The 27,559-nt window shown below is 37.5% G+C and overlaps 1 protein-coding gene across 3 annotated transcripts in view; it reads right to left on the bottom strand.

Annotated features, from left to right (window-relative positions):
• Window positions 1-27,116, bottom strand: part of CHRDL1 (chordin like 1) — a 101,140-nt gene extending 74,024 nt beyond the window's left edge. Inside the window, exons 1-5 of one of the 3 annotated variants that reach the window (XM_077147043.1) lie at window positions 26,661-27,116; window positions 22,997-23,145; window positions 6,917-7,029; window positions 4,216-4,309; window positions 1,136-1,192 (exon numbers count right to left, since the gene is read on the bottom strand). In XM_077147043.1, the coding sequence (XP_077003158.1) occupies window positions 1,136-1,192; window positions 4,216-4,309; window positions 6,917-7,029; window positions 22,997-23,093 (361 nt within the window). In that variant the 5' untranslated portion in view covers window positions 23,094-23,145; window positions 26,661-27,116. The remainder of the gene's footprint in view (window positions 1-1,135; window positions 1,193-4,215; window positions 4,310-6,916; window positions 7,030-22,996; window positions 23,146-26,660) is intronic. The other 2 variants (XM_077147044.1, XM_077147045.1) reach the window with 2 other exon arrangements.
• Window positions 27,117-27,559: the final 443 nt, after the last annotated feature.

The raw sequence follows: 27,559 nt of genomic DNA, 5'->3' as shown, positions 1-27,559 counted from the left end.
GTAATTCTGGAAAAACAGTCTAGATGTTCATATTTCCATTGTTTAGCAGGAGCCGTAGTAGATAGTTTCAAAAGCAGATAGGAACCTTGGTAATTTCAGGGGTAAGGAGTTTAAAAGGCGAGGGCCATGGGAAACACAAAAACAAATAGGGAGAGATGGCTCCTCTGTCTACTTCAATGGAAGATGAACTCGAATCATGGCAAGTAGGACATTCCCACCAAGTCCATCACTACCTAGATGAATGTTCCCCTAGGTCAATATTGCTATAAGAGAGCATATAAAACCCATACTTTGTGTATATGGTTTGCTTTTTTGCTTTTTCTTTTTACTATAGAGCTTTTTCATCATCATAGCTTTAAATATTCTATTTTTAAATGAGAACATTTTCATAACAGTACCTTATTTTGGCTTAGACAGAAAACCAGAGCTTCTATCAACCAAACATTTCTATGGCCCTGAAGACATGAGTTTCCTCATGCATTATAATCATGGGAGTGGAAAGAATACATAGGAGTCGATTCATCCACTTTCTTATCTCAAAGCACCAACTCTCTCGAGATGGGTGGGTACCTTTGTGTTTCCAGAAATATTCAGTAAGGAGACTAAAATTCTCCTTAGTCATTTATTCTAGAATTTAAAAATCACTGTGTCCCAAAGTTCTTCCTTTTTTCAAACTCCACTCTTTTCTGTTATAATTTTAAATCATTTACTCTTGTTTTATCTCCAATAGAAAAAAAAGAACAGCTGGCTGCATTCTGATTCAATATGGCAGAGAGAGCACATGAGAAATTTCCCTGCTCTTTTCCAAACATGTAAGAGTGATAGATAAAATGCAAAAAATTTAAAAAAGTAAATTAAAACTTTAAAACTGCAAGATCATATTCAAAAACAAAAGAAAATACTTTGTGTAATTAAACATAGAAGGGAAATACAGAAATAAATGGGAGATAAAGCCATTTAGACTATTGGCAGCGGGGACTGGATCCAGACTATTGGAGGCAGACAGCTAAGCAGAATGTTGACCTGTAAGTGGCTTCCTGTGTAAACTGGGGACTAGGATCATATTCCTCATCTATAAAAAGGGGCTAACAAAGCTCTGTCCACCCAAGTTTATTCCTTAAAACCCACTGCTTACCCAAGGCAGGCAATTGCAGCTGAGGTCCCAGTCCAAAGTCAATATCAGGAACTTGCACTGCACAAGAAAACAAAGATAGAAATAGACCATCCAGGCATGAGAGAGTCCAAGATAAGACACTAACAGTGACCTGGTTTAGAGGTACATGAAATACAAGACCTGAAACAACCATCCCACAAGGAAGGGCTTATTCAAGAGAACCATTCCCCCCACCCCCATCAGGGGATGATGAGTTCTCAAACAAAAACTTCAGAAAGCTAAAAGAAACTCAGAACTAAGAAAAACTGTCAAGAAACCCAACAAGAATGAGATTTCACACCTGAAAAATAGAGATATTTGGACAATCTCAAAAGGATTAAATATTTAAATACTCTAAAGAAAGAGAAATAAATAAATAGTATCCCAAGAAACAGTATGAAACTATAAAGCATAGGTATAAAAAATTAGAAAAAACATGGGGAAAATCTAGTCATTGAAAATAAAACATCAAAGAAAACCTAACATATAACTGAAATAGTAGGAATGAAAAAGGAGAAAAAGTTATGAATTGGAGGGCAGAATCGACACAATGCACCATTACAGAGAATACACCAAGATGGAAAAATTAAAGGCAACTTTATGAAGCATAGAGGATAAATTAAATAAGCTGAAAAAATATATGCCAAAGACAATTTAGAGAATGAGAAAAAGAAAGGGAAGATGGCTAAATAATTGAGAGATTTGAGTCCTTAGGCTATACCTCACTGTGAAACTAAAGCGCACCAAATAAAAAGAGAAAATCTCAAAAGCTATAAGAAAGAGAAAGCAGATTGTCTATAAAAGAACTATAATTCAACAGCAGACTTCTTACCAGTGAACAAAAGAAATCAACACACCAGGGGTATGAGGGTAGTTCAGTGGTAGAATTATTGCCTGTCATGAGGGAGACCCAGGTTCGATTCCCGGACCATGTACTTCCCAAAAGCAAACAAACAAACAAACAAAAATAAAACAACAAAAATTCAACAAGTAGTGCTGCAATAACAGGATACTCACATGGAAAAAGAATGAAATGTGACCCCCCACCATACAGCATACAAAAATAATCAATACACTATGATGTAATATCATCAAAGTGCTGAGGAAAAATAAACATGCACTTAGAATTTTATCCCCAGACAAATTATCCTTGAAGAATGAGGGCCAAATAAAGACATTTTTGCATTAGGAAACATTAGTACTACTACCCACAAAAGAACTGTTAAAGGTTAAAATGAACAAGAAGAAAAATAAACTCACAAAGAAGTGAGCTGCAAGAAGAGAAAATGATTTCTCTTTTTTCTATACTCCATAAAATGAACTTTTCAAGCCTTAAGGACAATGGAGTTTGTTTCTTTCAAATGTCTCCTCCCTGTAGTTTATGACCTCAATTTTTTAAACTTTCTTTTTTTCCCACAAAATAACTGCTAGCTTATAATTTCCCATTTCCCCAATAATTATTTCTTGTTAGGCAAATGCAAAAAGTGATATCCACATTCTACTCAATGCTATTCAACCCTATGCTTGTTGCTGGGCTCATGCCTCAGCCTCCTCCCCAGGCAATAATAACCTCAACATCATAGTTTTGAAAAGTTCCTATGACATTAGACCACTTTTAAGGACTTCTGAGAAGGAAAGCTTCTATAAGGCTATTTGACAGGGTTACTGGGAAGAGATTTTATCCGAAACTTTAATTTCATTTACCTGAGCCCCTTCCATACCAAACCTTTGTAAGCCACTTTAAATAGAAGAAGCAAATAAACACATACAAACATAATAAGACTCACTTAAGGATTTATTCCAAAATTAATTTTAAGGTTGCCCATGTGCTGAGCATTTATTATCATTACCAATACTAGCAATGATATGGCATGATCTCTGTCCACCTGGGAAAGAGTCTCCCATGTTCATTGGAGCATATTTATTGAGGCAGGAAAGTGCACTAAACTATTTTATAAAGGTGGTGACAAAAAGGGTTTGGAGGTTTCTTTTCCATTAAATAAAACTCTGTTCCTGAAACATTTCAGTTAACTGACTTTTTATTGGATCTCATTCCTAGCCTCATTCCCACCATTTTTTCCCCTGCCACTTTTGGTTTCTCTCTTCTAAGACCTGGAGTTTCCTCCATTTAGGAATATCAATAAAGCCACATGGGTGCTTTCTATATGAATCTGCAAATATACATGTTTACACCAAAACTGAAATTTAAAGGGTTCACTGATTCCCTAAAGCCTACCCATGGGTCCCAGGTCAAGAACTTCCAACAGAGGGAAATAGAATCAAATACAGGACTAGAATACTTTTACTTTCCAAATCCCTAGATTGCCATTTAGCTTTCTGTAGGATAGCTGTTGGGTCTACAAACATTCTCTGAATGATTCTGTGCTTACACAACTTTGGTGTGTGAGCCAGGCCCCAGTAAGACACGAACAAAGTGTCATTGAGGGAGCTCCTGCCTCAGACAAACACCCCAGCTGCAAACCTTGAAAGTAGACACCCTAACAGCCTTGTGAAAAATATCTCTGCCTTGCTCCCCCTTAGAGCTGCTCTTAACAATGTGTACATAATAACTGTACAGTCTGGAGGTGGTAACTATACAGCAGGCAGGCAGCTTTATACTGTCATAAACTTCACTGGTTCAGCTCCTTTGATTTATGAACAGCCCCTCATCATTTAGAAGCTATGCTTGGATGCAATTCCAGCACTAATTGGATAGGACACAAGCTGCTATGCTACATGCCCACTGCCCATGGCAGGAAGAGGTGTTTATGGCAGAAAACCTCTGAGCCACAATTCCCTTTCCCCAATTGACAACCATCTTCAAATGATTAAAAGCGCAATGAAAATCTGTTACTGCGTACCCAATAACTTATTAGAGCCTATAATGTGCCCCACTTGGGCTATAAACAATATTTAGGGGCCAGTTTGGGCTGCCTAAAGGTGTCCTATTGTTATTTCTGTCTGGAAGTTTCCCTTCTGGGGAATTAAGGAGATGGAGCCGGGTGGGTGAAGAGGGAGGGAGGAGAACCACAGCTGGAAAAGAAAGAAGCAAATTGGTTTACCTGGGCACCGAGGGCAGCACAGATGAGGAATATGTACAGGAGACAGGCAATGAAGGCTTGGACATCTGACTCGGCTGCAAAGCACATTTCCATTCTGAAAGAAAGAAAGAAGGCAACAACAACAACAAAAAAAAAACAAATGTCTTTCAAAGGTCACTGGGATCATGCCAGTTTGGGAAACAGTCATGCAGGGACTCATCCAGGCAGTGAATAATGCATTACCAAGAAGCTGAATGAAATCAGCATTTTCTTTCCTTTTCTCATCACTAGCACCTCTTCTTGGTTGGTTGAAAGCTTATTGGCATATTTTTCTAAATCTGGGATCACTAATACTTCAGTTTTCAAAGTCTCCCACTAATTGTGGAGGATCACAGTGGTCTGGCATTTCTACAACTCCCCACCTCTAGCTGCAAATCTTTTCCAAGAGCCTGGTTTGATTTTATAATCCTCTTCCCAATGTCATGGAAGGGGAAGAAATACTGAGTGTTGGGTTCCCCGAGCTGCTACCCACCCCTGGGCAAGAAGGCATCCCTTGAACATAGATGTGGGATTCCATATAACTCTGCCTTGATCCAGCAGCTGAATGACTGTTCTTTTTGCCCTTTTCAGTCAAAACTTTACTGAGAATAAGCTAAAGTTTGGAATTGAGCTATTAGCTAGCCTGGGTGGGGTGACTGGATCCTGCCTGATTTAAAAGTATAAGATCCTTTAATCTGCCAGCTCTCAAGCATTTCTAGAGCAAAGGAAGACTTTGGAAATCAACTTTGCATTTATATTTTTCATCCATAATTCATTTAAAGCAAAGGCTACTTGCATTCATTTGTCAGGCTATTATGGGAAAACAGTGTGGTAAAGAAGATAGAGAAAAAGATGCCTATGCTTGGCATTGAGATCATATTAATACTTTCATTGCCTTACAGACATCAAAGTCTCAGCCCCCAAGGGCTAGTTGTCCATCTCCAACATGTTGGGTCAAGAATTTGACATAGTCATGCCATACCAGATGGCTAGCCTCCAGATACTCAGTTTAATACCTGCCTTGGACATTTAAAGAGGCAGGCTTATTTTATTCAAATCTGAATCACCTTACTGCAACACTTGTACTTTCTAGAATAGATTTTTGGATTGTTGAATGTGGAAGTACACAGAGTCTCTTTTTGTATTACGATCTTCAGAGTCAGAAGGTATCATCCTGAAGTGAAATAACGGAAGCATGTCAGAAACCACACCTTCCTGATAAGGTTCAGAACGAACCCTCCTTAATGCTTTATAATTAATTCTGCTCTAGAGTTAATAGAGTAATAAAAATAATGATAATCATAATGATAACAATGTAGTAATAATAGCAAAAGTTAATATTTCTTGAATGTTTATAATGAGCCAAGCACTGTCTTAAGTGACTTAAATGGATTAGTGAAATTAATTCTTAGCACCACTCTGTGGAATATACATGTTAATATCTATTTTAAAGAAGAGGAAGCTGAAGGAAGCTTAAGGAGTAAGGTAAATTTATCTAACATAACATGGTTCATGGGTGGCAGAGCTGGGATTGGAAACTTGGTATGTCTTGACTCCAGAGCTCCACAGCCTTTCAACACCACCATATGCTTCCCGAAGGTTAGGGTGACACCTGTTCAAAATTTTGAAGGCCCAATTTTCTACACAAATGGCAAAAAGATCAGGCTTGCAGTGACTGCTTCTGCTCTACCCAGACCCTAGGAAGGGGTTGTACTTCTTCCATGGGGTCTCAAATGAGAAGCTGGTCTTGAAAATTATTTCTCTATGTTCAGAATTGTCAACTCTGAGGCCTACTAAAAGGCTTTTCTTCTCAGTTGCCCCAGTGTAGTGGTTCTCAAGGAGGGGTGAGTTTGTTCCCCAGTCAACCTTGGTCATGCTGGAGACATTTTTGGTTGTCACAACTGAGAGGACGGAACGGAGCAGTGCTACTGGCATCTAATGGGGAGAAGCCGGGGATACCGCTAAATATCCTACAATGCACAGGACAGCCCCCTATAATAAAGAATTATCTGGTCCAAAATGTAAATACTGCAGAGGGTGAGAAACCCTGGCCTAATTCATGATAGCAGAGGCTTATTCAGAAAGCTGGATCATCTAGGTCCTGGGTCAAGATCATGAAAGAATACAGAACTAACTGCTTTTCCTATTGCAAAAATGATATTTAAGCTGCCCAGAAGGCTTTTTGAGTAATGGAATTAGAACCAAGGTCAATCCAGGAGAACTCTAATCCCCGCCAAGTACAGGTCAGTGTTTGACATCCTCAGTCCTGTTTAGAGTTATTGGCTGAGACACCATAAAATGCATTCACCTAATGAACCAGTTTATATTCTATCTTGATCTCCTTTCTAAAGGACAGCCTTAAAAACTATTTTGTCTTACAACTCAGGCATGATATTGAGCTTTTGCTCCACTTCACCATTAGGCTATTCTGCCTTCTCACACTATGTTCTATACCATTAGGCTAAGAGACCATAAGTATCTTCCACAGCAAATACTCAGAGGTCACATGAAAATCAAGCCAAAGGGCAACAGAAGGAAATGGCAGATGTTTATTTTTCCTTGAAATGTTCTACCTAATTTCACTTGGGCTTTTATCACCTGCACTCCTGAGCTACCTGGGCACTGAAAGCTGCTTTGTATGCTAAGGAGAAAACTTGGAAATAACATGCCATAAGGATTGTACCTCTGAGCAGATGCAGTTCACACAATAAACCAACCCATAAGGTTCCAGGTAAGGATGCCATCTCTCACCCACTCTGTATTTCTTGTCTTGAAACACACAATATGTCTCTGAATCTGTGGAAAAGGATACAGAGAATATACTTGTTAGAATACTTGGAAAAGAAAACAAAATCCAAAAACAATCACAGGTTATATCTGTTCTAGTATATATCAAGGGAAGAGGCATAGCTAACATTTACATAATCCCCCCTACGCGCTCCATGTTTTACATGCTTTGCTCTATGGACTGTTTAGTAATGTAGGTATCATGATTAGTCTCATTTTATATATGAGGAAAATCAAGGATCACAAAACCATTAAGAAGCTGAGGAGGAACTCAAACAAAATCTTAATTACCACTCTGCTAGAATGATAAGATAAGGGAATAAATAGTGTGTCGTTTTGAAAAGGGTTGTGTTCCTTTTGTTTGGGAAATCTAAGCTAATGCCTGAAATGTTGATAGAACACTCTCAGCTATTAGATGGTGGTGTAGGTGCGATGGACTAAATATATTGTATTGGGTCCGTATAAGTGGCTTTGCCCACACTTGCTGACATCATTCAGTTCCTAAATAAACTATTGAACACCAGCTCTTTTCTGAGCCTAGAATAGTGTTGGGGATAAAATGGTGAGTAGTCCCTGCTCCCGTTCAACTTACAGACTTCTACTTGCATAAACAACCCCCAATTACCCCCAAATTATTTTTCCCTCCCCTTTGCTGTAACAGAAATTTTGATAGCCACATTTTGTCTTGTATCATAATTACTTGAGCTCATACCAGGTTACATGTCTAATTTTATGTATTATTTCCACATCATGTTATAAGGTCCTCAAATTCTAAAACATTTATTCTTTACTCTCTATCTGTCACTTGGCTTACCATATCATGGTCAATAAATATACGTAAAGAATTGATAAGTTGAACTTCCAAATCAAGTTGTTTGTCTTCAAATCCCCTCCTCTTCTACCTTCTGCTTCCCATCATTCAAAGTAAATATCAATTACGATTCCTTTTGTATCAAAACATTAACTTTGCTCACTCTCCAGTACAGATTTCACTGAGGATCAAAATCGAAAGGATAAAGAAAAGGCAGAAAAGCATGAAAGTAGAAGGAGATAATTCTGACACACAATGAAGTATTAATATAAAGTATCAGTATCTGGATTTTTTAATAATTTAAATTAAAAAGTAAGGAACCAACAAATCCAATAGAAAAATGATCTAAAGACATGAATAGGCAATTCTAAGGGAAGAAATGGGACGGACAATAAACATATGAAAAGATGTCCAACTTCATACATAAAAAGAGGTTCAAATTCAAACTATGCTGAGATGAATGTCTCATGACACTTATTGGGTCAAAGACCATCTGTGACACTTTCTTACTGCCAAAAGATAAATTCCTTTCCAAAATTTATTTCCAATTTCTTCAGAACCATGAACAAGGAGACAGCAAACTTGGGTTGGAGTCCTAGCTAGCTCTAGCTGTGTGGCACTGAGCAAGTCAGTGAACCTGTATCAACTTCAGTTTCCAACATCTGTGAAATAAGGATTATATGTTCTTCAAGCAAACGTTGGAGGATTAAATGAAGCTCTTTGGAAATTAGAAAATCTTGCAAAATGTAAAGTGTTATTTTATATTAGTTGATTTTTTTTAGTTAGGAAAGTAATGTATGTTCAATGTAGAAAACTGTTAAGCATACAAATGCAAAACAATAACAACAATAACAGTGTAAAAGTATATAGGAGAAAGAAACATTACACGTAATACCAGCACCAGAAGATAACTACTTTTTAATATGCTGGAAAGATTTAAATAGCTCAAGGGGTGAAGACAAAATCAAAAAGTAAATAAGGAAGTATTTTATAATAAATGAAAATGAAAACACAACATATCAAAATTGATGCGATTACGCTAAAGCAATACTTACAGGAAAATTTATAGAATTTTTATAAAATTTATAGAAAAAGAAAAAAGTCTTAAATCAACACCTTAAAAAAAACTAGAAAAAGTAGGGTAAAATACACCAAAAATCAACAGGAGGAAGGAAATAATAAGAACAGAAATTAATGAAATTGAAGACAATATATCAATAGAAAAAAATCAGTGAGACGAAAACCAGGTTATTTGAGATCAATAAAGTTGAAAAACCTCTAGCAAGACTGACACATAAAAGTAGAGAAAATTCAAATTACCCATATCAGAAACAAGAGCGGACTTCATTACAGGCCCTGTAGGCACTAGGGAGGATAAAAGGGGAATAATATGGACAATGTTATGCCAATAAATTCAACAACTTAGATGAAATGAATAAATTCTTTGAAATGACCAAAGCTCATGCAAGAAGAAACAGATAACCTGAATAGCACTATGAATTTAAAGCAATTGAATTTGTTGTTAAATACTTTCTCACATAAAAACTCCAGGGTCAGATGGCTTCACTGATGAATTTTCCCACACATTCTACCAAACCCTTCCAGAAAACTGAAAAGGAGGAAATATTTCCTAACTGAATCTATGAGGCAAGAATTATGCTGATACCAAAACCAGATAAAGGTACAGCAAGCAAAGAAACTACAAACTGATATCCCTCTTGAATGTATATGCAAAAATTCTCAATAAAATAATAACAATATATAAAATGGAAAATACATAAGAAGCAAGTGGGGTTTATCCTGGGAATTCAAGATTGGTTCAACTTTCGAAAACCAATCAGTGTAATTCACCATATCGAGACCAGAGAAGAAAAACCATATGATCCTCTCAATAGACGCAGAGAAGACATTTGACAAATTGACATCAGCAATCCAGGAAGGGAACTGAGCCTCATAAAGGGCATCTACAAAATCCTAGAGAAAGACTGAATGCTTTCCCGCTAAGGTTGAGATTAGTCAAGGATGTCCACTCCACCACTATTATTCAACACTGTATTGGAGAGCAAAGCCAAGGAAAACAGACAAGGAAAAGAAAAAAAGGCATATATATTGGAAAGAAGGAAGTAAAACTGCTTCTATTTACAGATGACATTATTGTCTACGTAGAAAAAACTTAAAACTATAAGAAGTTACTATTTTCTAAAAATAGTAACAGAAATTTGCAAGGTTGCATGATACAAGGCCAATATACAAAAACAAGCACAGTTCTATATATTATAATAAGCAATTAGAAGTGAAAAATTAAAATGTTATAATTTGCAATAGCTCAAAAGTATGAAAATATTTAGACATAAAGCTAACAAAATATGTGCACTCCAAAAACTACAAAGCACTGATGAAAGAAATCAAAGAAGGCTAAAAAATAGAGAGCTATACCTTGTTTATAGAATAGAAGATGTAATATTGTTAAGATTTCAAAACAGAAAATGGAACCTCTATATATTGTTGGTAGGGCTGTAAAATGGTGAAGCAACTGTGGAAAACACTTTTGAGTTGGTCAGGAAGTTAAAAATAGAAAAGATCAGAAGGAACAATTTCCGAGTTTACAGAGAGCTGGTAATAGCTCACATGCCCAACAGTAAGTGTGGAGAAACCTTGTAGTACAAGGGGCATTGGGTTGAGTAGTGAGGGAAGGGCTGCCAAGTGGTACAAGAGAACTTTGGTAGGTGATGGATACATTTATTACCTAGATTGTGATGATCATTTCACATGTGAACACATATGTTTAAGCTTATCAAATTGTATGCATTAAGTAGGTATAGTTTACCGCATTCCATTATATGTTAATAAAGCTGAAAACAGTACAAAACTTCTAGAAGAAAATATAGGGGAAAATCTTTGTGACCTTAGCTTAGGAAAAGAGTTCTTCTTGACACCAAAAGCACAATCTATACAAAATAATGATAAATTGGACTTCATCAAAATTATAGATTTCTCCTCTTTGAAACACAGTGTTAAGAGAATGGGAAAAAAGTCACAGACTAGAGAAAATATTTACAAATCACAAATGTATCTGGACATTTATGCAGAATATATAAACTTAAAAAATTAACAACTCAATTAAAAATGGTAACAGTTTGAACAGACATTTCACCATAGAAGATATATGGATGACAAGCATATCATAAGTCACTAAGGAAATACAAATTAAAACCATGATGAGATATCACTAGTCACCCATTAGAATGGCTAATCTAAAAAAAACATGACAATATCAAGTGCTGGTGAGATGTAGCACAATTTGAACGTTCATATTTGCTAGTGGAAATGCAAAATAGCACAGCCAATTAAGAAAGCAGCTTGTCAGTTACTTATAAATTTAATCACGTACTTAGTACACGATCCAGCAAACCTATTTACCCAAGTGAAATGAAATTTATATTCACATAAAAACTTGTACATAAATGTTTACAGTGCCATTATTCATAGTCAGTAAAAACCGGAAGGAACCCAAATGTCTTTCGACTGATGAATGTCTGATGATCCACATCTAAGAGGCATTTGCTAAATGAAATTATTTGACTTTCTTAAAGAGGCAAAACCATAGGAAGAGAAAACAGATAAGTAGATGCAAAGAACTGGGGGTGGGAGAGAGATTTGACTACAAATGGGCAGGGGATAAGTTTTTTTTTTCCGCACTCATACAAGGAAATTTTAATATACTCATTGAAGACAGATCAAATGAACAAAACACTTAGTAAGTCATAAAATACCTAAGCAAAGTTGTCAATGAAATAGGTATTTTATTTATTTATTTTGGGGGTGTATGGTCCGGGAATTGAACCCAGGTCTCCTGCATGAAAGGCAAGCATTCTAGCACGGGCCCACCCGTTTAAATTTCAGATTATTTGCTGTCTTCCTTTTTTAAAAAAAAAAAAACAACCTGGGTCTCTGACATGGCAGGCGAGAACTCTGCCTGCTGAGCTACCGTGGCCTGCCCTGGGCACGGGGTAAGTTTTGTGGGTGGAGGAACTCTTCTATATCTTGAGTATGGTGGTGCTTACACGACTGACTTCATTTGTCAAAACTCACAAAACCATTAAAAATGGTGAATTTTGCTGTATATAAATTATACCTTAATAAAGCAATGAAAAAGAAATACGTAGAGGAAAGAAAAATCACATACAATCCCTCCAATGGCAGATAACCATTTTTAATATTCTGGTAATGTCCTTCCTGTCTTTTTTCTATGCATTGCATATATAAAGGTTTTCCTGCGAAGTTAGCAGCTTAAAAATATATGTATATAGTATCCTATTTTCTAAAATCAACATATCGTGAATATTTTTGTGCCATTAAATATTTGCCTCAAATCTGATGCCTAGTGACATGATTTTAACCAAAATATAGTTGAATCATACTTTATTCACCAATTTCCTCTCTGGCCAAATTTCTTTCCAGAAAAGTTGCACTAATTCACGTTCCTATTAGCACTGTTTAAGAATGCACAACACTGGACATTTTAATTGTTTAAAGTTTTGCCGGTTTGGTCAGTAAGAAAAATGAAAACATTATTTTTTATCAGCAAGGTTGAACATATTTTCATTTTTTAGTAACCATCTTTATTTCTTCTTTTAGGATATGCCCAATCATGTTACATATTATTATATTATTCTATGTTACTGGGCTAAGAGTAGGTGTTCAAGATATTTAATAATTGAAATAAATTTGAAAATCAAATTTAGTTTTTCAGCAATGTCTTGGCAATGATACAATTTTCTGGATATAGACACAAATTAGACTTCTGCTGCATAATGTTCAAGAATAAAGTAAGAACAGTTTAAATATATTAACAATCTCAGCATCTTCTACAGTTGAGAGATGATCATGAATTTCCCAAGGCTGGGCTCTAAATGAGGCATCTTTCCCCACCATCCACATGCTTGTGAGAGCAACGTGACTGTTTCTCTACACTAAATTTATAGTTTTACTGACAAACACTAAAGTGATTTGCATTTCATATATACAATTTATATAGACATTTCAGAAAGAATCTGCATATACACTTGGAAGCAAATCCATGAAGATGGCTATTTTCAGTGTCCTTAGCTCATTAAGCTAGCATAATTATACTTGCATGGGTTGCAAGTCACTAATTTTTGAATGAGTGTAAGCTTGAAGTTACTTTGCTGATCCAAATCTATATGAAAAATGTATTGTGCATTTGGTTGTGGATAATTTTCTTTGCTGAGTGAGCTAATCCAAGCAAAGAAATAGAATATGTAATGGGGTAAGTTTTCACCATCAACTATGTGCTCTGAGTGATTGGGTGACTTACCCCTTTCTTATTTGATAAAGAAGAAATGAGCTAATAAAAGATAAAGACCTCTGAAAGCTAAGCACCAAAATAAGACAAAGCTACCAAAACATGGGTTTCAAATGCATTTATAGATTTACAGAAAGAGCATCCAAATTTTTAAAATTTCTAATTTACTTGCGAGTAGCAGGAAAGTCTACTTCCAAAGGGAAGGTATATACTGATGCCACAAGGAAGGTATTATTGATGTACTACTTTTAAACAAGTTGCCATCTTTTCTCTGAAATTTCTTTAATTCAGGTTATTTCACTGACACTATTAAATAGGTTCTTTCAATATATCCAATCTGACCATTATTCACGAAAACTATACATAATCTAAGTATCTTGTTTCAGCCAAAAGATTCCATTTGCCCACAAATTCAGCTGCTAGGGAGTAAGTATTGTTAGCCAAAATGTGAAAACTGAGTGATCTGAATTTTCATGCTCCAAATTTGGCCCAAAGTTTAGGTTGCAGATGATGAATGTAATAAGCAGCTGGGAACCAGGTCTTCAAAAACATGTAGCTAGAGGGGGATGGTGAAAGCAGTAGTAACAAAGATAACAAGTAACGTCTGGTGGGTATTTCTACCAGCCTGATCCTGTTCTAAGTATTTTACATATATAAATTCACTAAATCTTCACAACGACCGCACGAAGTAGATCCCGTTTTATACCCATTTTACAGATGAGAACACCAAAGCATAGAAAAGTTTTACAACTTACCTAAGTTGCCATATTATGTAGCTGGGATTCAACCCTAAATATCTGACTTCAGAACCAAGGGCTATAATCACTATAGATTTTTGCCTCTCCTCAAACCTAAGGTACAGGTCATCACTTTTCAGAAGTTTGAAAATAAAGGGTTTCCACACATTCTTGCCTAACTTATTCTCAAGTTATCCTTCTATACTATCTTTGAAGCACATATCTGATCACTTTTTAAAGAAGTGAAATCAAGTCACACACAAGATAGACTATATAAAATGGTACCACTGGCAAAGAAGTTCTTTTGCCTTTTTGGTAGCTATCTCTGTTACAAGGCATAAAGTATAAAATAGTGCCCATGCTCTCAAAGGCTTTGAAATCTAGTTGGGAAGACAAGTTTACCCCAGCTAAAAGTTCTTTCGCACTCTCTTTAAACCTAATGGTACTTTCCTCATAGTATTCACATGGCCTTTATCCCATCTTAGGGTATAACTATCAAACACTGACTTCTGACAGAAACCTGACCCTAAATACAATTGTCTGTCATCAAGAACATTGATCCTATTACCTAAACAGAATGGGATTTGGCAATTAGGCCACAAACAGAAACCAACACCTCCTGGAAGGAACAAATTCAGGAGCTGAAGGCAGACGAGGAGCTGAACAGTAACACCAATGGTGCTATTAAACAATGCTTCTGCAGTTACTAATACTGACTTTTTTTCAAGCATAAAGCAGAAGTAAATATCACAATCTTTAAGGCATGGTTTACCATGGTTGTCCAAGATTGAGTAGTCAGCACAACTATAGCTGATTTCTCTATGAATACATTGGACCGTTACCAATTTTCAGAAGCTATGATACAGCCAATTTCAGAGCATACTTTGAAGACTGAATTTTTAAAAGTATTTGTCACCACCTAGGAGAGAATTTATTGAGTTACAAAATATAATCAACCACACCTAGTGTTCCTGAATATTCATCTTGGACAAGATGTACTGTGAGCTGATTTTATTGATATAGTGATGCCTCACCAATTTCTAGAAGATAAAGTCAAGAAAAAGTAAGGTGATCCCCTGCCTATTACTGAGAGATACCAGTTGGAGAATGAATGGCTTATCCCTAACTTACAGTATCTGAGAGTAGAACTTGGTCCCAAAGGAATTCTAACTAACATTTGAGAGGGACATTCAACTTGCACTATTGCAGTTATTTTTCAAATGGTTCATCTGGCCCTAATTAACGGTGGCAATCTCTCTACCTTAGGGGTCCTGTAAATAGGAACAGAGATGACAAAAGGTAAACAACAAATATGTGACACTATGCCATCAATATTTTGCCCAATCGCTACTGCCCAGCTCCCAGGACTAGGTCAAAAGGTCAATAACTTCATCACCCATCCAAAAGCAAGAAACATTCCCATGAACTGTTCTTGATAAGAGAAAATACTGTCAACACATTATCATGTAAGTTTAACAATAATATTTATTCTATTATAACACATAAGGGAAGTGGAAAGGGAGAGATGAATCTTTGCTGTTGATTATATGAATGGACAAGTAAAGTAAACAAATTCTTTTTAAATTATTTTTTAAAAAGCTACTAGAACAGTGAAGAAAAATAAAGGCATAAGTACTTTTTTCTGATATTTATCAGACTTTAAGCAGAATGAAGAAAGCGAGAGATATGGGGAAAGAGATATGGTGGGGGGGACTCTCCTATTTCTCTGGCAATTGGACTTCAGAGTTGAAGTCTCTGTCAGATTTCCTCAGGGAAATCTTCATTTCCTCAGGGAAAGCTTCATTTCCAGGCCATGGAAGCTAGTGAAAAACAAAAATCCAGGAAGAACCCAAATTTTCTATGTGCCATGTATACAATTTATTTCTCTTCATTTTACTAGTACTTGCTGGATCATTTGCCCCAAATTAATTCACCTTAATAGGTATTGAGGGCTTATGCACAGCATGGCCCCCCTACTGCCTGCACTGTTGTGGCTATCTCATTTTTCTACTCACAGGTGGGCAAACAAGAGAATGAAAGGGTCCATATTTCAAAGAAGTTTAACAGTTGAGCAAGGTGACACCATTGGATACGATGAGAACTGGAAATTTCCCATGAAATTTCAATTCATTGTGCTCTCTCTATCCTCTTTTAGCACAGATAACTGGGAGTTGATGGCATTCTCATTAGTCTTTACTATGAAGCCATAGGGAGATCCTTTTACAGAAAAGCTGTTGGGCTGGTGAAATCTGACCTGAATATTTTTCTGGCTAAAATCATCTGTCTCTTCCATGACATATGGAATCAGATTTTGAGCAAAAATCAAAGCTCTTGTTTTAAAAAAATACTTCTTCCCATCAGTGCCTCAGCTACACAAGTCTATACTAAAGGAGGTTTATTTCTGTTTGGTCAAGAATACTTGTTGGTCTTTTGAGCTAAACTCAGCTAGTATTCTTGACCAAACAGAATTTTGGTTGCATCCTCTGAAACAGGTATCTAAGCCACTCAATGTTCACTTCAGATGATATGGCATGTATCTCCACTACAGGTACATTTTAGAGAACCCAATTGTGAACTGACATCATGAACCCTGATCAAAATTGGTTATAAGACAGTGTGTCATTTTTATAAAATATTATGTTTGTATAGCTGAGCACAGAAAAAAAGACTAGTATATATATCAATTAACCTTAGCTATCCTTACATGTGATTACATGTGTAAATCACATGAGATTACAGGTTATTTTTGTTTACTTTCTACTTTTCTGTACCTTCCAAATGTTTAACAATGAACATTATTTTAAAATCAGAATAAAGTCATGCCAACATAAAGCTTATGTAAGGCATCTGATTTTTGGCAATCCAGTCTAGTAGATGTATTAAATATCCATTTGTTTAACATTTCCATGTTCTATCCTCTAATTAACTTAGATCATGCAAAAGTAAAATACCTGCACCACATTACCTTCACACTCATAGAAAGACCTTTATTGAGTTACAATTTAATTTGCCCTCTTCCTTTACAGAGGGTCAATAAAGAAATGCCAGACAATACTTCTTTTATGAATCTAAGGCTGCATACAGATGTCTCCTTGTACCACTCCAAATGTGCTTTATTAAACTTCACATGATTAATACTGCTTGATTGGGTGTGAAGTAGGAATAATATCTGTAAATGAAATTGTAAAAACCCAAAGTATCTCTATTTTTTCTTTCAGGAAGCATAAGTCAAATTTAGAGTGTAAATGCTGTAATCTACCAAGCCAGGTGTTAAAAAAAGTTCTACTCCTTCTACTTTCTTTAGATGACCTCTGTTTTGTTTCATCTTTAAAAACTTTATCTTGCAGCTATTCTTTCAACTATACCTGTATCTAATCCTTTTAGAAGCAAGCAGGCTATAAATCTTAAATGAATAAAATACTCTCTGCAACGACCTTGTGACATTAATAAAAGTCCAGGTGGTTTGCTCCATGCACCTAAGGCCAAGGTTGGTTTTCCTTGTCCCACCGCTCCAGCCTCTATTCTGGTATTCTTTAGTTTTCTGTCCAAAATGCAATAATTCTGTTTATAAGTATAGAACCTTCAGTTGAAAGATTGTGCATGACCAAACCAATATCACACAGCAAGCTACCAAGGACAAACAAGAAACCAGGTCGCCTGACTTTTATTCTTTCCACTAAACTATGAGGACATTCCAATCCTACTGTGAAGTCAGAGAAATCTAAGAACTGTGGACATAAAGGCACATATTGGACATAAAGGCACATATTTTTAAACCTCCTCACAATTTTCCTTTGGTTTACCTTGTTTAGGTCCCTGAGTAATTTTAGTCCTGGTCTGTCTTTTAACTCACGAACAGTATACTGCCTGTCTTAGGAATTCTGGTTACAAAGTTCTTTATGCATTCACTTGGATCATCTCTTAATTAGCAAATAAGAATTAAGTGACTGCCAAGTGCAAAAGACTGGGCTTTTATTCAAGAGAATGGACTGGCTTTCTCAGAGAATTACTCAGAAACAAACTGAAATAGTGAACAGAACACTGAACATGGAGACCTGAGGGCTTTAGTTCTTGCTCTGGTTTGGACATGCTGTCTGTTTTTATACAAAGTCCCTTGACCTCATTAGATTTAAAATTTCTCATTTAAAGATTAAACAGATGATATCACTTGGCATGTAACAAAAATTGTTCTAATAGCTACCACTTATTGAAGGCTAACTATGTGCCAGCCACTGTGCAAAACAATTGGGGTATACAATCTCATTTATTCTTCAATGACCATGTTGGTGGTTGTTATGCTATTATTTCCTTCACTGTACTTATAAAAAACTAAAAGTGGAGAAGTTAAATAATATTCCCAAGGAACATAAGAAATTGGTGGGACTGGGATGTTTGAATCTAAGCCGATTCCAGACCCTTTACACAAAACAACACTGCCCTCCCCACCAATATGAAAAATAAAGAATGCAATTTAAAAACCAGAAGGTATCTAAATTTAGGGTATTCCTCCTTTTTTTCACTTGCAATTACTTAAACTTCTAAGGTACAAATAGGTCTACTCTTTCCTTACTTCTTTCTACTGTCCAATAATCACCTCAAATCTCCAAGTGAGGATCTGGAGGAGGAAAATTCATGGCTTTCTGGCTGGCTTTCACAGTGGGAAGAGAGGGTCTGTGTGGGCTCTCTCAAGTCACTCTTCGCATTTCTCAAAATTTCTAAATATCTTCTTCCCTCCCTTCAATCTTTTGGTAGCTTGTCCTTCCTGAGAAGACCAAAGATACAAATTCAGTCAAATATGAATGCCAGAAACTTTTCTCCTGGGGAGAAAAATCAGTGAAAATACAGTCCCTTGGAAGATCCAGCTGATTCATCTTATAAAGTAGGAATGGACTCCATGAAATTCAAGAACAATTATTTCCCCAGAAACTTTGCCAGACTTGGCACAGGCAGGTCCATTAAAGATACATAATTGAGTGAGTAGTCCTAACAACCATTTCTTCAACTTCACTTTGGTCAACAGTTCATTACCTAAGTTAGGTCTGCCAAAAAAGGCAAACTCTTCAGTCCATTTGTCCCATACTTGCATGAATATTATGCACTAAATGTTACAGTCCTTTGAAGTTCAAAAGAGCTTCTTGACCTCTTTGACTATAACTTTAACAACAGAGCACAATGGAGTTACAGAAAGACTTTTCCCAGCTAAAGGCCTTGCTTAAGCTGGACAGTAACAAACTTTTTTATAAGCAACAAATGGTTCATTCATCCATTGCAATGCACCTAAGTTACTCCATCAATATTTTCTGGTTCCTGAGCCTATCTTCCCTCTTGTGAGAGCAACTGCAACTATGACTAATTAGTTACCAGCTAGTGGAAGCACCCACCACTACCTTTCCTTGCAAAATGAGTTTTTTGCAAATAAAGCAGACCTCTTACATTTCTAAGCTAACTGAGTGAGCATCTTTGATCATAACAGTGTCTCCCTTCATTCCATACTACTTATGTGCATAGTAAGAGAACAAATAGGACTTAAAGCACCATTTTTGACCCAAAAACTTATATTCCAGTAAGTTCCTGAAAGAATAAAACTCTTGATTTCCTTGCATAAGAATGATACCATCAGCAGGGAGAATCATGAAGGTTTATCATTCCCTACTTATATTTTTCCTTGAGTTTCCCCAGGATTTTTTAAAATAAAAATTATTTTCCATTTGTCTCTGCCCATATCTATACTTCTTTAGAACTGGAAAATAAAATATGGGAAATGTGGTGTCCTTTTATTTTAAAGAACTTTTCACTGGTTCTAAAAGTTATACTTGCCAGTTGCGGAAACTTTGAAATAGACAGAAGCAGTACAAAGTTAAACAAAAGTAGCATTAATAATATTAACAGCAAGAGATTTTAAAAATTTCCCTACTGCACACTATTCATGAATATAAATTTCAGTTGGAACAGTGACCTGGAGATAAAAATCAGTGATAGCAATAGAAAAAAATATGTAAGAATATGGGGCAGGAAAGACCTTCTTAGAAATAACAAGAAATACAGAAGCCATAAAGAAAATTAATTAACAGACCTGATTACATAAAAAGTTAAAACTTCTATATAGGAAAAGAAAATTTAAACAAAGTTTAAAATAAATGGCAGACTCCGAAAATAATATTTGAAATACAAAGGTTAATGAACTTAACTATATATAGTAAGCTTTACAAATCTATAAGACAAACAACCCACCTGAAAAAGGTTGAGTAACTGAAGAAATACAGTTGAACTAAGAAATAACCGAAAAGTAGCTCCATTTCAGTAATAGGAAAATATCAATGGAAAACTGAAATATCATTTTTCCCAATTAAATTGGCCTCAAAAATCCAAAGATTAGTAATATTTTGGGTGAAGGAATTAGAAATGGACCCTCATACACGTACGGTGAGAATATAAACCAATTATTACTTTTTTTGAAGGGCAATTCAGCAATACGGATCACGATTAAAACTAATCGTATAATTTGACCTAACGATTCTCCACAAATACTTGCATAAGCACATAAAGGTGTTCATTAACGCATTACTTGTAAGAGCAAAAACTTAAGGCAACCTTAACATCTACAGTAGGGACTGGTTAAATAAAGCAGAGCACATTTATGCAATTGGAAACTATGTGGGCATTATAAAAAACATGGCACTGTTAGCTTTCTGACATGGAAGGATGTGCTAGACATATTGTTGACTAAAAGCAAGTTGCAGAAAAAAATGTATATATATAATACCATTCTATTTTTGTAAATGAAAAAAACCTATACCCATATATGTATGTTTTTATAACAAAGAGAGAAGAGTTTGGAAGAACCCATAGCAAACTATTAATAATGGTTACTCCTAGAGAGCAAGATGGGGAGTTGAAGGGTATATATTCTTTATCAAGCTTACATACTTTCATATCGTTTTGTACAATGAGCATAAACTAACATTGTAACTTAAGAATTTAACGAATAAGTTAATATGAGTATTTTTTCAGGGTAACCAAAATTCCAGTGAACAGCCCTTTTAATGGTAGCATGAAATTACATTACATGAATTATCTATGTAATGACTCCCCCATAGACAGGCATTTCCACTGCTTCTAACTTCTTACTGTCAAGAGTTTTGCAATCTAAATCTCTGTGCATGCATTGTTTGTGTGTATGTGTTAATATGTGTCTCTGACTATGAATATATAGCAAGGGAAAATGCATAGGGCATGTGCTTTGAGGTTTCTTCTTTAGTGGAGAAGACTCTGCACATGGCTTAGAGACAGTTAGTTTGGGTGTGGCCACACACACAGAATGAGGCTGAGTGGCTCATTCTGGAATTGACCATGACATTAGCTTCATCATTTGACTATAAAAGCCTGAAACACTAGACTAGAACTGGTGCCCTGGGCCATCTGTTATATAAGCACTTTGATGCCAAATGAATATCAAAAGTGCCTGGGAGAAATTAACAGGCAGCACAGGACATTAGAAAGTGATCATTTTTGGTACATAAATTTTTTTTTAAGTTGCATCGTTCTTTGGTTCATTAGTTAAGCTCTAAATTGCATAGACAATGTTCCTCAATTCCTCATAAATATGGAAGGCTTCCCAGAAGAGCTAGTCTTCTAAGAGTTATAAACTTCCCCATGATGTTATCAGTACTAGATCATGAGGGAGGGTTTTTTCTAAGAAAGGTGGAATTTTAAAGCACAACTGATTGTTACCTGAGCTTAGAATGCATGAACAATGTTCACATCACATCTATTTAAATCAAGGAGGACTTCTGGTAGAGGAAGACTCTGAGATCAACTATATTCAAGTGGAAGGAGAAGGAAGTAATCTGAGGATTATAGTAGGGGAGGCTGATACAAACTGTCTCACCGAGATCTCGCCCTGCTGAATTTCCTTTTGTGTACCAATCATACTAGATATTACCACAGATCACTCATGCTTAAAAGCCTAATAAAAAGCACTATTTCTCTGAGGAAGAGGACTGTTTACTATGAAAATGGAAGTGGTACAGAAACACACATAAAGATAGAACAGGCTTGGCACTGTTCTCCCTGTCAGCAAGCCTCGTGCTTGATATGCTTAACTTATGCTGATAAAGGAGATAAATATTTAAGTGATGAACTTCAGATGCTGCTTCAGCTCCTACCAAGTATATTTTCACAGTTCCTTCTCATGAATAAGTCCAATGGAGCACAGAATACCCCTCTTGGATGAGTTCCACTTTGTACTTGTTTTGATTCAGCTAAAAAAGGGAACTAGAGCTATGCCTTTCCTGCAAATTTAGAGCAAAGAATCCACCTCAGAGGTGGTTGCAAGTGGCCCAAAAGGTGAGTCCTATACTGTACACAGGTAGAGAAAGTTCCTAACAAGAGCAGAGATGTCAATGGTAACTCATAAATATTCCAAATGTGGTGGCAAGTAGGGTTAATTATCCCCCTTCCTGCCACTCTCTGCTTTCTCCAATGTGTTAGCCCATCACGGATTACTGACTTTCTAGAAATAGTCCCTGTTTTGCAGGGATGCTCCTTTTAAAAACTGGCATCCAGTTGCTAACAGTCCCTGGAATCTCAATTTCCTCAAAGGATTTCTCATCTGAATCCAGTTCATGTGAAGGTTTTTTTCCTTATTCATTTTTCAACATCAGGGAATGGGAAGACCTTGCTTTACTTGTTCTTTTCTTTTTTTTATTTTCCCAGTGTTTTTTCTAATAAACTGAAAACCTTTGCTGAAGAGTCTGAAATTTGGGAAAAAATCCAGCTCATCTGTCAGATATTTCTAGAGTTACGTAAAATGGAATGATATTTGTATAGTTTAGAACAGGAAAGGGAAAATAAGCTAATGTGTCATGTGTTCTATGAAATTGAAAACTATAAGATAATCAGAAAAACAGCCCCAAATTTAGTTGGCCTGATTCAAAGCTCTCATTCTTTTATCAACTCATGCATGTACCAGTAACATCTACTTTCCTCTCTTAGAATAATGGTATGCCACATTTGGGCTAAATCACAATCCCTACATCATATAACCACCTTTCAAAGAAATTATAAGACAGTATCTTTTTTTTTTAACCTCAAGACACTTACGTTTTACTTGCTCTGTTATGCTTCCTTCTAGGAAAAGAAAGAACAGCAACAAGGAAAAGCTATATTTCAGGCCTCCCATCTTCCACTTTTTTCTCATTTTGAACACTACAAAAGGCAACTCAGAACCTTCAGGGCCCAGAGTACACAAGCTGTTGTGAAAAAAAGCAGAAAAAAAGAGTTAAAACAGATCCTCTGGAACTGATGGATATCACTGATTCTTAGGCTTCGAACCTGCTAGAAAAAACGCTGGAGAGTTTACATAAGCGCAAGCATTGTTTTTCTGCATAAGAAAAAAAAAACTTGTCTCTCCTCTTGCAAAGATTGTGGGAGAAAATTCAAGCAAATGAACATGTATGTATTCCTACCCAACTCTAAGGCTAAATCCTTACAGGCAAGTCAGGAAAATAAAAACAAATTTTGAAATCCTCCTTCCTATGGGAATTGAAGTGGATTTTCAAGAGATTATTTTGGGAAAAAAGGGAAACTGGGGTTTGAAAAACTGCTACTTTGGCAAAAAATGTAAAAGTATTAGGCATGAGACCCAAGCAATTTCTGAAATGAAAGTGAACTAATCTCAACCTCAAGATCATCATTATTATTAATCCTTCAGGGATGAGGCACAAATTGTTCACTGTTTCTCCTTTACCTTCTATAAGATCTACTAGTGTTGGAAGAGGTTATGTAATTAGCAAATGGATGCAATAAAACACCTGAAAACAATTTTATTGCTTAGAATGGTTCGGACACATTCTTCCCCTATGAAGTTCATTGTGCAATGGAAATTTAAAATGGGCCATTTTAAAGAAATTTAAACAAATTTAAATAGGTAATTTAGTTCATACTGCACCACCATATAAAAGGTCACAGGGTAAGAATCTATCTTCAAACAACTACAATTCTTAAAAATATGAGACTTGTATTTCTAATCTAAGGGGTGGAAATCTTAAGCTTGTGAGCCTCAGAACACAAAAAGTTTGCTATGGGTCATATCCTGTCACAAGTCATTTCCATAGACTACAGAGATTTTAGAAGTCTTCCAGTGGGTATTTGAAAATATTTAATTATTCTAGAAATATCACATTCAGTCTGAAGTTAACCCTGAATAGGAACTGAACTTACTCATTTTTCAGAGGTTCCAACTTATAATATTAAGCATAAAGAGTTCAAAAGAGTGCAAAATGATTACTGTAGAGAAATGAAATGTCTTTGGGCTTTGAAGTGGATGCCACAGCTCCTACTTTATTCTATGAAGTTATCCCAATAATTAAAAATCCATTGCTACACAATATGAATGTATAACTGAGGAAGAATTAACGGAGGGTAATTTGTGCCATCAGGCAGGATTTGCAGCACCCTTCTGCCTTCTCTACCTCCTCCCTACTTTTTAAACAAGGACTATATTCTCTTAGTACACTTTTCTAACCTTACAAAGGCATGGATTCTAACTTCTTAGTCCCCTCTGAGAGTTCGTGGTCCACTTTCACTCAGAAGTCTCCATCCCCTGAGAGCTACCGGTTTCCCTTAAAGCAAATCATTTCCATTAAAAGTTTTAACAGAGCTACCCACCCCAGTGAGGTTCTTCCTGAGCTTACTTTAATAAACTACCCTTCAAGCCTCCAAATAAGAAAGATTTTTAACCACTGAAATCCAATTAATCATAATCACATATGGATCTCAGAGGAGCGTTTTTGAAACCACAGTTTTCAGGTCTCCCCATGCAAGAACCAACAGGGTTGTTTTTCTTTACAATGGTTGGGCGACTCGGTGAACAGTAGCATTGCTTCATAAACTCAAGCTGGCCAGAAAATGGCTCTTAGAATTTTTTTTTTTTTGCTTTCCTTGGGCCCCAACTAATGTTATGAGCAAACAGAAAAGTTGGTGACTAGAGAGCGATTAATCTCTTTTGGCATTCCTGTCATCTGTGTGACCTCCCAGGCTGCAATGGAGAACATCATAAAAACGAATCATTTTATAAAAATTCACTTTTGATTTATAAGATCCTCAAGTCCTGCTTTTGTATTTCTGGGCAGAGCTATAATGGAGAAGAGTTCCCTCCCCAAGTCTCCCCACCATTCAATTTTCTCTTTATCTCTTTAACTTTTTTCTTTGGGGGAGAGGACATTCAAGACATTTGTTGGGAATGCAGTAGTAAATACAACCAAGCATCGCTCAGCAAACATGCTGACTCTTATTCTTGCAAAGAGCCAAACTGTCCTTAATTTTTCAAATTATACTTTGACCCAGTTAACTGGAGTTATTTCTGTATTAACTCTCTGTCTGCTTCCCATGAGCTGCTGTGCCATTGAACTTGCACTGGCTCTTTTACAGGTTACTTAGAAATGTAGCCATTGACATGTTTTGGGGGATCCAGGACCCAACAAGAAAGCTACAAAGAACATAAAACCCTGCAACTAGCACTGGGAGGCGAGAAGGTGAGTGGACTTTACAAGAAAATAAGAAACATGACAGATATAAAAGGAAAGGTGTCCCGTAGTGTGTCTCCACAACAAACATTCACATTGTTCATGTGCCTCAAGCAAAGGGACCAACTGCTCCTTGCCCAGCCGATAACTGCAAGGCAATCTGGGCTATCAAGTGTCAGAAGTTCACTCTCAGAACATGTTTCCTGGCTAAAAAGAACCAAATAGACACCTCAAAAGAAAGGTAAGGGGTGAGTAAATGTCAACCAGTTCATGCCCCCGGCTTGACTGACCTTATAACTTCACATTCACTATCATCTGTGGAACAGCGTCCAGGGTAACAATTCTCTTTGTGACAAATAATAAGAAGAAGCTAGAGTCTCAGACCCTTGTCCATCAGCTGAAATCCTGTCCCCTCTTTACTCCTCAACAAGAAAAGCTCAGTTAACTGGTGGTGGGTAACACTGAAAAATGGTCTCTCCTGCCAGAGTCAACGCCTTCATTGCTGCATATGACTGACAAACAATGCCTTGTATTTGGCTTGCAAAACATTATCCTATTTATCATTGCATTTTATTCCACACAACAACTGCATCTTCAATATGGGCACCCTGGGGTCCAGAGAACTCAAGTGATTTAGCCATTCTCACAGTTAGTCCCCGGGATGGGAGGGACTTGAAAGCAGACTTTCCAGGCCCTGTGTTTCAGCAACAGAACATTGTTTCCTGAGTCCAGTGTCTCAACCTCCAACCCCAGTGGTCTGCGCTGGAAAATGAGGCAGGTGTCAGAGGATAGAGAAGCCTCTGGCCAGTCCACACTGCTTCATTTACTTTAGCACATATTAATGATCCACTGATCCAGGGCACTTCAACAAATGAGAAAACAGTCTCAGGACACACTCTGTAACTGAGCTGACTGCAGAGTCCATCATCTGGCTCTGCAGTGAGTAAACCAAGTGGCTGCCCGAAGTGCTAGAGCATGGAGTTATGTGGGCCAAGCGGGAGCAGCAAGTAGTGAGTTCGAATCCAGAGTCCCCAGCCTGCCTCCAACTCGCGCCCTGGGTCCCACTTCCTCCTCGGCCGCTGGCAGCTGGACCTTATAGCAGGGTGGGGTGGCAGGTCGGGAGAGTCTAGGACGTCCTGTAGGAACCTCCAAGGGGCCACTCTGGTCAACAGTGGACACCCACCTGTGCAAAGCCTGGAAAGGCGGGTGGGGGAAGCGGGCGGAGGGCACTGCTCACTGACCTGGGCACTGGCTTCCTCCGTCTGCCACGCGTGCACGCGCTCCGAGCTCCCTGGGGTGCTCCTCCGAGGTCTGGGGCTGCAGGTTGTGGAGAGAGTTAGAGTGCGTGCGAAGGGGGGAGGGGGACTCAAAAGTGGGTGGGAGGAAAGAAATCACCGCCCTCACACCACGAGTGAGCAGTGGCTCGCTGGGCTCGTGGAGGCAGAGCCAAGGCGCGGGCGCGGCGGTCAGGGGCCACCTGCCCGCCCGCCGGCTTGCTCCCCACTTGGCCCGAAAGGCCGGTCGCTCGGCGCTGGCGGGAAGTTCCACTGTACGCAGCGGCAGTAAGCCCGCACCCCCTCTCCGCTTCGACCACAAGGGCTTTATTCCTGCTCCCCGTCCCGAAAGTTAAGAAATCGGGAGAAAGTGCGAGGCTTAGCCGGCGACTTTCCCATCACGCAGCGCCCCCGCTGGACCACCCCCCCCCCTCCTTTGGCTAGGCGAGCGTTGGGGTCTTAAAGGGACCGCACATCTTCTCTTGCCCCTCCTCCCACTCTGCACTGGATGTACCTAGGAACTCCCCACTACTCGCGCCCGCCCTAAAGACCTCGGCTACTCCCCGACTTCTTTGCCTGTAAGTCTGCAACCTCTCTCCAGGCACAATGGCCTTTCTGGATGCACCTGAGCTGGTGCGCGGGACGGAGGATGAACTGATTACAAGAGCACTGGTAGGATGATGTTGGGTATGTGTGTGTGTGGAGAGGAGTGTGGAATTATGAAATCTGCTTTCTTACAAAAAGAACCTCTATTAACTGTTAAGTGTCTTTAAAAACACCATAGCCACTGTTTTTAGCAGTCCCTGGGATTCTGATGAGATGCCAAGAGCCTAGCCTTGAAATCATGATAGCACTCTCCTTGCCTT

The sequence above is a fragment of the Tamandua tetradactyla genome, chromosome X, assembly GCF_023851605.1.
Source record: "Tamandua tetradactyla isolate mTamTet1 chromosome X, mTamTet1.pri, whole genome shotgun sequence".
NCBI classification, from domain to species: Eukaryota; Metazoa; Chordata; class Mammalia; order Pilosa; family Myrmecophagidae; genus Tamandua; species Tamandua tetradactyla.
Note: the sequence above shows the minus strand (reverse complement) of the source record. Positions and strands in the feature narration are given on the sequence as shown.